The sequence below is a fragment of the Drosophila melanogaster genome, chromosome 3L (genome assembly GCF_000001215.4).
Source record: "Drosophila melanogaster chromosome 3L".
Classification (NCBI taxonomy): domain Eukaryota; kingdom Metazoa; phylum Arthropoda; class Insecta; order Diptera; family Drosophilidae; genus Drosophila; species Drosophila melanogaster.
Window position 1 is genome coordinate 356,060 of NT_037436.4, and position 10,386 is coordinate 366,445.

Sequence of the window (10,386 nt, forward strand, 5' to 3'; positions counted from 1 at the left end):
GTCTTTTATTTCTTCAGTGGGGAGCCTTGTGTGTTAATAATTAATTTCGTACATTTTTCCAAAATATCTGCCGAGGTTGGCGCCAAAAAATTGACTTTGCCTAGAGATGAAATATTTAAAAACTATAAAATATCGTTACACGTTTACTTGTACGAAAATTTATGAACTTTTGGAAAATAAGTAGACTTGATTGTTTATTGAATTACTATTATTATACGACTTTTTAAATAGCATAACAAATATTATCGAGCGAATATAAGAATCTAACGAAAGTTATTTGAAGGTTGGGAGTGTTTGACGCATGCGTCTGATCCCTTGGACCATCTTTAGCTTTGCATTGGCTTATAGATTTTAGTCGCGAGATGAGTTGCCCCGGATCCCTTAGAGGTTTCCACATTCCGCACCTTGCACCGGGAGAGACCCCCAAAATTCGTGTGGATAGTGCCTGTATCGAATCTCATCCAGACGCAGAAATTTCGACCAGTAACAGGTTGGTGGCACCTGGTAAGCGAACGGACAAGAAAGATAATGGGTCAATCAGGACGAACATGAAACGGAAGGCTAAGTGCATGGAGGAGGATTCGTTGAAGGCTAACGGCGATTTGGCCTTGTTTCCCGGACGCGACGAGAGCTATCCGGAGGAGTTGAACAGGCTTATTGGACCACTGAACTGTCAGCTGTGTAAGGTGCAGATGACCTCGAGGAAGCGCGCCCGGGATCACTACGAATCGAAGGCCCACGACCGACACATCAGCGCCTGGCTGGCCAAGAACTACACGGAGGTGGGTCTGGAGGCGCCTCCAGTGAAGCGGCTGGCCAAGCAAGGACCAACCGGCCCAAACGCCTTTCACTGCGAGCTGTGCAATCTGGACCTTACCTCCTCTATGCACGCCCGCCAGCACTATTTAGGTCGGAAGCACAAGCGTGTGGAGCAGGGCGTCGCGAAGCCCTCCGGAGCCAGGCACTGTGATACATCTGTTGGTCGTTACGGCATAGGGAGTCTGTTCCGCAAGCCGGAAAGTTTAACCAAAGATTCCCCTACGGACGTATTAATATCAGAGAACAGCGTGATCAAGTCTGACGATAATGAGCGCACCTGCCACCTGTGTAAAATAGTGGTCACCTCTGCTGCACAAATGCAGGCCCACTTGGCTGGAGCCAGGCACCAAAAGAACTGGAGGACCTCCCGGCAGGATCAGAATCATTCGGAGGCGCCGATCCCTGAAACGGAGAAATTAGATGCCGCGGAACTGGCCTTGTATCGCACTCCAATGGGTCAGTACTACTGCCAGCCCTGCAACATGATGATGAACCATGAGAGCACCTTGCAACAGCACTTTATTGGCAAGAAGCACCTGAAGAGGGTAAAAAACCTTTCCCAAACTGAGAAGAACGTGTAAAGAATTTATTTGATATACCCTAAGCCTAAGCCATGACTTCCCGTTAGCAGTAAAGCTTCCTTAATAATAATGACATTCGAGTTTGGGAAACAGCTATTTTGTTTAAGAAAGGCATTATAAAAACCGTAATTTGTTATCATACCCATTACTCATAGAGGGGTATATTAAACTCGTTAAAAGGAATACAAATTTCTATCGATATGCCAAGATAATTTTGAAATTTCTCTCTCAAACTCACTCCCACTATCTGGTATCTGATAGTCGAGAAATTCGACTATAACATTCTTTCTTGTTTAAAAAAATTGTCTAAATTTAGGGATTCAAAAGTGGTTTACCGATGATAAGCTTTCTTGAGCCCCACTTAATATGATCACAAGGTTTAATTTCTTTTCTGCATTTATTTTTAAAATTATTCGCCGTTGTTATTTCGTAGATAAATCGGTAGTGGTCAACTTTTTTTTATTAACTGTCAGGCCAAAAACAAATGGAATTTAAAATAGTTCAAATCAAATTCGAATACGAAAATAAGTGTTGTATTTTGAAAAAGAAAAAAAATTCGTAATTTCACACCATGGCCGAGGAGATAGAGGTTGAGGAGACGGAGGACTTCCACGACATGGACTTCAATGACGAAGAGCCATCCTGTAGTGGAGGAGCTGTCCAGGCCAGGACGGAGCGCTTTGTGGTGAAGAAATGGGTTGCGCACGCCATGTGGGGATGGGACGTAGCAGTGGACAACTGTGCCATCTGCCGTAACCACATCATGAACCTGTGCATCGAGTGCCAGGCGGACCCGAATGCAAACCAAGACGAGTGCACTGTGGCTTGGGGCGAGTGCAACCACGCATTCCATTACCACTGCATCGCGCGCTGGTTGAAAACGCGCCTGGTCTGTCCGCTGGACAACAAGGAGTGGGTCTACCAGAAGTACGGCCGCTAGCGAGGAATATGGATCGGGATATTAGGTGGTGATAGCTGTTTGCTGGCATGTAATTACTGTAATTAAATAAGAACGGACTTGGGTTCCAAAAGAAGGTTTACGCTTCCTGGTCGGGCAGGAGTTGCTGGGCCGTGGGCCTGACGCCAGTTATATGTTCGATTTGAGAGTAAAGCGAATCGCGCTCCTCCACTAAGCTAGCGTACTTTTGCTGCAGCTCCTTCTCGCGGTCCATCTGGCGACGCACGTCCTCTTGCAGCGATTCCAGGCGTCGCGGCACAGCGATGGCCTCCTGTTCGCCCAAAAAGCGGAATGTCGAGAGTGAGACAGAGTTCTGCTCAATCTGGCCGTACGTGTCCTGAAGCTGCTTAATCAGCACCTGGGCGCGCGCCTGGTAGCCGCCGGTGAGAATCTTCAGCTTCTTCTCGATCTTGCCGCAGCGCTTGGCTTCCTTGGCCATGTGGCGGCGATTTGTCTCCAGCCGTTTCTCGGCAGACTCTAATCGATCCTTCTTGCTGGCCAAATTGGCGCGTGTGTAGCGATGTTGGGAGGGTAGGTAAAGAACCTGGCCGAGGCACTCCTGCCACACCTGGGCATAAACGTCTAGGGGCAGTTCGCCATGCGCCATGCGCTCCTTCACCACCTCCATTTCCTCGGTGAGCATTTGCTTGGCCTTCGCCAACTCTTGCTGCGAGATGTCCTCGTAGGGATTGGCCTTAAAGTAGCTTTGTAGCTGTTCCAACTTGTGCTGCGATTGACCAGGCACGGGATCCTTGACCGAGTCGTACACTGCCAAGAAAAAGGACGTTAGTTACTTGGGTTAAAATGGAAACGTTGGGTTTACTCACGCTGCATGGTGATCATTTCGTGTTTAATCAGCTCTTCGGCCTGCTGCTGTTCCGTAAGGTTCTGTTTCTCGGACTGCGGTCGCAGAATCTTGGTGTTCACTTCAGTTGGTCGCGGGAGACTACGCTGAATAACCTGGGAGCGCTTCTCTAGCTCTCGCTTTCGGCGCGCCTCTTGTTCAGCCAATAACCTGGCGTCGACATCCGCCTGATCCTCGACGGCGGGTTCTGAGTTGGTCTCAATGCGTTCGCTTTCCTCCTGCTCAGGCACCACGATCTCATAGTCATTCCGTGGAGCGGGCAGCGTGGAGAGACCGTCACGCAGTGTAGACTTTAGTTGCTTTTGGTAGTTTTTGTAATGTGCTGGGGTCTCGGTGACGCCCATACTCTCCTCAGGATTGATGCTTAGCTTGTCCCTCACGTAGGCAGGTGTATTGACGACACCCGTAGCCCCTCCTGCCCCCTTTACGGGAACTAGGGCTCCGGAGGAGGGCGTTTGGAATCCGCCGGGAGTGGCTGCTCCGCCCTCGCGTTGGGTTCTAAACGGCGTGGCAATCACTGTGTTAGGCGTGGCGATGGAGGCCGCCTTGGGCAGCACGCCGGAGAAGTCTGACTCGTGCAGCGGTGTGTTCAGGCCACCTTTGAGTGGCGTCTCTGTGTGGGTGAGGGCCATCATGTTTTGGGCCTCCTGCATGATGCGATCGGTGTACGGAGCCGGAGTACGTGGAGTGGCTGCTACCTGGGGTGTAATGGAGTAGTCGGCTAGCAAAGCATCCGTCGTCTCTATGCCGCTCTCACCGGCAATTTCCTTTGCCATCTCACTGGCGCGTCCCAGCTTGACTACCTGCTGTAGTTCCATGTCGGAAATCTGCGGCGTAGGCAGGACTAGTTTGGAGCGCTTCCGCTCGGGCTCCATGTTTTGCAGCATTGCGGTGGGCACTTCATTCTCTTTGCGCTGCTTCAGCTTCTGCTTGTCCCGCTTGCGTTCGCGTTCCTCCTTCTCTGAGCGGAGTTCTCCATCTAGGTCCTGCTGCCGCATCTTGTTGAAGTCGGGTTCATTTTTCTGCAAGTGTTCCTCGGAAGTGTCGTAGAATCCGTGGGCAGGTCGCTTTTCGAAGGGAATCTCGGCGTTGTAGTCTATTCCCTTGATCCGCTTGCGATTTCCGCTGCCAATTCCGGCGGCACGAAGTTCGCGCCGCTTTTGGAGAGTGGCCAGGCGGCGGGCTTCCTCCAGTTGCTTTTCGCGAGCCTTGCGCTTGGCTTTCTTGCCTTGCGTGTTGGCCAAGCGGGCGCGTGCCTCGGACAGCATTTCCAGCTCGTCCTCGTCCATGTCCTTGGGATCGGGCCGCGCCGGCTTGGTCTCTGGATTGGGGTCAATCTCTCCGGGCTTCAACTTGCGAGGATCATCCATCGTGTCCTCGCCATCCTCTTTGCGTTGGGCTTGGTCTCTGTACGGCAGGAAAGGGATCAGAAATTTTCTACTTAGTATGTTGTGCGTTGGACTCACAGCAAGTACTCATAGCGCTCCAGGCACTGGGCTGCCGTCCGTCCGATGATCGGGGCTATGGTGCGCCACTGCGTCGGCATCAGCTTGGCCAAGTGGAGCAGTTTCTCGTCCTCCTCACGGGACCACTCGGTCTTCTTGATGCTGGGATCCAGCCACTCGTACCACCTGGCCTTGCACTGCTTGGCGGACTTTCTGTGCAGGAGGGAGGCAATTCGACTCCACTGGTTCTTGCCATATTTCATAACCGCAGCTTTGAGGATTTCATCCTGGGAAAATGAAATCGGTAGCCAATGTAAGCCATGTGTGGTTAACCGATAGACTATTGGGATAATTACCTCCGTGTTGCGCCACACGCCGCCCTTGATCATTATTCGCGGCATTCTGGGGCCTTATGTTGCTTTCTGTCGCGTATACAATGGATTTTCACAATTTTCACTCGAGTCCACGAAACTCCGCTCTTTTTTTTGCAGTAGCCGCTAGCGATGGTTAGTCTTCGATAACAGCGATATCTCCAGCACGTTTTGGTATATTTATAGAACCTCTAGTTAAACTATTCTAGCTTAGTACAAAAAAATTTCATTATATTGTATTTAGTCTTCGTATACCGTTTGATTTAACTTCGGTCTTAATATTGGTAACTTAAATTATTCAATTTAATAAAGGGCCTATACACACGACATAACATAACGCGACAGTGTGACCGAATATAGTTGTGCAAACACCGCTGCCACACTGTGTACAGCAACAGCTGTTCGCTATCAGTTATTTTGTGATGAAAAGTTTTTTTTCTGCGTAATGCCAATTTTTGTGATGCGGAATTAAGAGGCGTGTGCCCAGGAAGCGGAAAACCGGCAACCGGCAACCGGAATCCGGCACCGGGAATCAACTGGACCAAGGAAGGCACCCACGATGAGCGATGCGACCTATCCGGGATATTACGGCGGCAACCAGGTGAGCAACCAGCGAGTACCTCTGGCCAGAAAAACACGCCGTGTGTCTTCCAGCTGCTCCCGTTGTCGCATCCGCATCCTACACATCCGCACCAAGACCTGTCGCTTTCCACGCCGGTTCACTCCTTGGAGCAGGACTCCAACTTCGGGGGATTCTTTGACGAAGAGCTGGTCATCGGATCGGGATCCGGATCTGCCTCCGCGTCTGCTGCAAACACCACCCCTTCTGGAACTACTTTGTGGCTGGCCGATGGCGGGAATCGATCACCTACTGAGGTGGCGGTGGAGTCCCAGCCCAATCAGGGCATTCCCTTTGTCCAGATCCACACCACCGACTTGCAGCAACCAGAGAAAAGCTACCGCAATGCCTTCCGCAGGCGTACAGCGGAAATTAAGTCGGAGGAACTAATCAAGTCGGAACTTGCGGAAGCGGCAGCCAAGGATCGCCTGAATGCCACGCCAACGCCACCAACTCGAAATTCCAGCTGCGCCAGCGTGGAGGGCAAGGCAATCATTCAGGAGGGTCCGCCTCTTATCCTGCGCTGTCCTAATTGTCCATTCTTAAGCCTCTGCCAGATGCGTCTTCAGCAACACCTTAGTCAGGGCAACTGCTATATGGAGCAGCACAGGAAACAGTGTCCAGGTGAGGCATAGTGCGCCTTCAATATGAGTGCTCTGCTGGAATGCTTCATCATATTTGCATTCACTTTTCACGTGTTTTTCGACAGGCTGCTCAAACATTTTCTACACCAGCGATGCGCTCAGCTTGCACCTCAGCTTGGACCATCAAATGGAGGACAGTGAGACACTTGCGCTTATGGGCAGAAAAGTCACTGAAGCACAAACTAAAAAGCAGACTCAGATGTCGCAGAGCCAAAATCGACCCAAGAGCCGCATCTTTATAAAAAGCGTAGATTGCCTAAGGGAGCCACTCCCGGATTTCCCGCCCTTAATGCCGGATAGCGGGTCCGCCGCTAACATTCTTGATCTGCTGGAAGGTGTGGCTGTAGGTGCATCGCCGACCGAACAGACAATGCCAACAGCACCTGCTGCGAATTTACCAGCTCCGCCGCCAAAGCCCATCCAGAAGATCTCCATCAAGAGCGTGGACGTGCTCAGGGAGACCGCTTTGCTGCCGTTCGACTTCCAGCTGCAGAACCATTCGGTCAATACGGACAATAGTCTCCCTGAAGTTCCTGATGTTGTCGGGGAGCCGGAGAAGCCGCGCCAGCCGAAGATTTATATCCGCAATGTAGACATCCTCAAGGAACCGATGGTTTTGCCATCTGCTCTGCCCGGTCTGGGATTCAATAGCACCATGCCGTCGGCAGCAGAGCCAGGACAAAGTGGCCTGGTTGTAGGAGGAGCAGATGGTGATGTCTTCCAGTCGGAGACACTACTAACGCCCACGTGTCAGCTTCCAGGATTCGAGCCCAGCCTCGCCCCGCTCGCACAGATGTGTTCCGAGGCATTTCCCTTTGATTCTGTGCTGAATGGCAATGGAGCACCTGCCGCCCATGTGGAAAACACACGTTTTAGTGCTTTGGACCTTGATTTTGGTGTGGATTTTGTTTCGGAAGAGGCAACTCCGCCACCTCCTCTGAATGATCCACTGACAATGATGGAACCACAACCTGTCCAGCTGGAGCACTACATGCCACCTACGGCTCCCATTACGACCAAGCAAAAGATCTTCATCAAAAACGTGGACATTTTGAAAGCACCGCAGAGGGGCACCTTGCACCTGCGCACTGTGGACGAACTAAACCTAATGAATCGCACCGAGGTGGAGCACTTAATCGTGCCCAATCTAGAACCGATGGCAATGACCATGATGGAGCTTCCGCCCGTGCAGCAGCAGCCAATGGAAGTAACTTCACAGCTCAAGGGACCAACGGAAACGCTTGGCGAATTTCAGCCGTCTATTAGTGAAAGTTGGCCTAGCGAGGATGGCTATGACCTACCTGAGGATCTGGAGTGCTGGCCGTGGATGGAAGATGCTGTACCAGAAGCTGGACTCGTTCTGCCTACACCCAGTGAAGTGGCTAATGCTCCCCCACTCGATGGTTTGTCTCACAATGCAGTGGATCTGCTAGTCAAGGATTTTTCGCATTTGTACGCCGCACCACCGGAGGACACACAAAACGCAGAAGAAGGAACTGCAGCGGGAGGACGAGGGACAGTGCCACCTCTAGTACCGGTAACATCTTCGGAAGGGACAGCCTCTGTTGCTCAAAGTGCAGCCTTAGGTAGTTTGCCGGTTCCGCCGCTGGTTCCCTTGGCAGCCGAGATGAATGCTGCTATCGAAAAGCCAGCCCGCATCTATGTGGCCAATAATCTTCTTCCCGCCGCCGTGGACCCACCGCTTCTTGGAGGCGGCACCTCGGTCAGGGGCCGTCCCTACGGAGCGAAGCACTCTGGTGGAGCAGCTTCCAAAAGAAAACTCTCTCTGGGCCCAAATCAAGTGCCAGAGGGAGGCAAGTGCCTTGTGGAGGGCTGTATGTTCCGTTTCAAATCACCCGTAACTTTGGAGTATCACGGCAGATGCCACAATGGATCCCTCAGCTCAAACCAACCCGTTGTGTGCCCGGAATGCAAGTCCAGCAACTTTAGCAATTGGAACTGTCTGCATACGCATCTCTGGCGGACCCACCAAATCGACATGGAGCTGTACTCCTGCCAGCTGTGCAGCTTTAAGACGCCCATCTATTCGCGTCTCGTGAACACCCACGCTAAGATCCACTCGGAGGAGCGAAACTATAAGTGCGAGCAGTGTGGCAAGGGATTTAAGAACACCAAGCAATTGAAGAATCACCGTCGCTTGCATCGCACTCAAGGATTGGGCATGGGAAAGCAGTCGAACGAGCAGATTTCCGTGGGACCAGAAGGTAATCCCGTTGTAATGCATCGCTGCGAAGATTGCGGCGCCGCCTTCAAGCAGAAGAAAACCCTAAGGGAGCACCTATGCAAAGAGCGAAACGAACAGCTGGAATGCCCCGAGTGCCAGCGCCGTTTTGGTTCTAAGAGCAGCCTGAGACTTCATCTTCGGAGCCATCAGGAGCATAAACGTTTCCGCTGCGACACCTGTGATCATGAGACCAGCGATCACAATGCCTATCGCCGCCACCTAGCCACGCACAAGGAGAGTAAACGCTACTCCTGCCCGCACTGCGACTTCCGAGCCATCCAGAGCACCGCCTTTCGGGTTCGATAGATTTCTATTAATAATTAGTCAAGTTTCTAATAGTCTTGCTCTCCGTGGACAGATACACCTTCAGACCCGCCATCCTGAACAGGAGCTGTCCACAATCATTTACAAATGCAACCAGTGCAACTTCACCAGCATCAATCAAGGTCTGTTGCAGGTTCACCAGGCCAAGCATGACGCCGGAAATCACAATCAAACTTTAGCGTCATCCCAGGGTGATGTTCCGGTGGAGAAACAATCACAGATCAAGGTGGAGAGCAATTTGGTGCTCGCTCATTCCAGTACAAAAGTGGCTACGGAGGTGATCAAGGCTCAAGAGAATATCCTGCAGGCTTCCTAGGGACGAGTTCCTCCCTTCTGTACATATTTTAGAAGATAGATTGCGCGAGAACAAAGTGCCGCTTAGTTTTAATCGAGTTTTATACCAAAACTGTACCAATGTTATTAGTGTTAAGTACGCAGGAAGTCACAGTAAGGGGGAAAACTCCAATTCAGATGCTTGATTCCTTTGGAAGGATGATAATGTTGATGGATTGGATCTTTTCAACTGAAGACTGTGCAATCCAAGACTTCGGAATTCTCCGAAGATAATTCTTTTGACTTTTACGTTTTTCTTTTTCTGTATATGTTTGCCCTACAATTTTAAGGACCTGTTGCTTTACATAAGTATGTATATAAAGGTTAATTGGGGAAGGCTTTATTAATTGAACTCCAGTTTCATTCCTTTCTATATACACAGCATGCTCAGAACAGAAATACATTTACACATACATTTAATCTCAAACCTCTTATCAAAATGTGGAAGTGTGTGGGTGCCTATTGTAAATCAATGCTCAAAAGATGAATCTATCTTATGTAGCATAAACGCGTAAGTTACTACAAATTGAGCTATAGGTTGTAAATTAGTGAAATCGGTCTGCCAACTTAGAATTTCCCTAACGGCTGTTGGGTGTTAGAGATGCTTGTTATTATCCCGTCGGTCATCAAATGGAAAACGACGTTCCAGTGGAGCATCTGTTCCAGGGCCAAACCAAAGATGGGGCAATAGAAGCCCAGGGCGTAGATCAAAGCCTTTTGGCGCGTCTCTGTCGCCATGTTGAAAATCGCGTTGAGCTGCAGCATCACGTTCATCAGAAAATGAATGCAGCACACTAGCATCCAGGGAAGCATAGCCAGGAAAATCTTCGCTGAATTCTGCTTCCGCCAACGCGGCGACGTCACCAGGCTGTGCATTAACGCCATGGCGGTCAGCACGAGTGAAACGGCCGCGTAGAGCATAACTTCCAAATAGCGGTCTTTTGCGGTGCTTTGGTATTTTTTGTCCACGTCCAAGTCAAGCGTGGCCAAAGGAGCCACCATGATTGTAGTCAGAAGCGACGTTCCGTAGAGCAGCTGCATCACGACGTCGATACTCATGTTGGGCAAGGCTTTACGGTAAACTTGATTGGATATTTGACTTAAGGATTGGGTAAAATTCAGAGGCCGATGAAAGCTAGCGAAATTTGGTAAGTGTCCATCTCGTTGGGCAGATGTTTTGAA

General features: G+C 50.5%; 5 protein-coding genes across 7 annotated transcripts, besides 1 other annotated feature; 3 read left to right on the forward strand and 2 right to left on the reverse strand.

The window, feature by feature from the left end:
- Positions 1–362: 362 nt before the first annotated feature.
- CG1231 (uncharacterized protein) lies at positions 363–1,605 on the forward strand (the record flags this gene model as incomplete). Its single annotated transcript, NM_138188.1, has 1 exon — positions 363–1,605. The coding sequence occupies one exon, from the start codon at positions 363–365 to the stop codon at positions 1,398–1,400; it is 1,038 nt and encodes a 345-aa protein (NP_612032.1). The 3' UTR covers positions 1,401–1,605.
- Positions 1,592–1,699: a mobile genetic element.
- Positions 1,700–1,791: 92 nt separating this feature from the next.
- On the reverse strand, positions 1,792–5,324 carry Cdc5 (Cell division cycle 5). 2 transcript variants are annotated; one of them, NM_138189.3, is made up of 4 exons: positions 5,025–5,324; positions 4,690–4,955; positions 3,186–4,630; positions 1,792–3,126 (listed from the first exon to the last, which is right to left on the reverse strand). In NM_138189.3, exons 1-4 carry the CDS (start codon positions 5,067–5,069, stop codon positions 2,438–2,440), a joined length of 2,445 nt encoding a protein of 814 aa, NP_612033.1. In that variant the 5' UTR covers positions 5,070–5,324; the 3' UTR covers positions 1,792–2,437. The 2 variants fall into 2 exon arrangements, with proteins under 2 accessions (NP_612033.1, NP_001163313.1); NM_001169842.2 differs by having other exon boundaries at positions 5,025–5,197.
- On the forward strand, positions 1,922–2,427 carry Roc1b (Regulator of cullins 1b). The gene has a single exon (NM_144356.3). The coding sequence runs from the start codon at positions 1,972–1,974 to the stop codon at positions 2,338–2,340; it is 369 nt and encodes a 122-aa protein (NP_652613.1). The 5' UTR covers positions 1,922–1,971; the 3' UTR covers positions 2,341–2,427.
- An 88-nt stretch (positions 5,325–5,412) lies between the features above and the next one.
- Positions 5,413–9,622, forward strand: CG1233 (uncharacterized protein). Of its 2 annotated transcripts, NM_138190.2 has the most exons (4): positions 5,413–5,640; positions 5,694–6,282; positions 6,368–8,844; positions 8,906–9,622. In NM_138190.2, exons 1-4 carry the CDS (start codon positions 5,599–5,601, stop codon positions 9,185–9,187), a joined length of 3,390 nt encoding a protein of 1,129 aa, NP_612034.1. In that variant the 5' UTR covers positions 5,413–5,598; the 3' UTR covers positions 9,188–9,622. The 2 variants fall into 2 exon arrangements, with proteins under 2 accessions (NP_612034.1, NP_728528.1); NM_167833.2 differs by having other exon boundaries at positions 5,413–6,282.
- CG13884 (uncharacterized protein) lies at positions 9,605–10,378 on the reverse strand. The gene has a single exon (NM_138191.3). The coding sequence runs from the start codon at positions 10,261–10,263 to the stop codon at positions 9,772–9,774; it is 492 nt and encodes a 163-aa protein (NP_612035.1). The 5' UTR covers positions 10,264–10,378; the 3' UTR covers positions 9,605–9,771.
- Between the last annotated feature and the right edge of the window lie 8 nt (positions 10,379–10,386).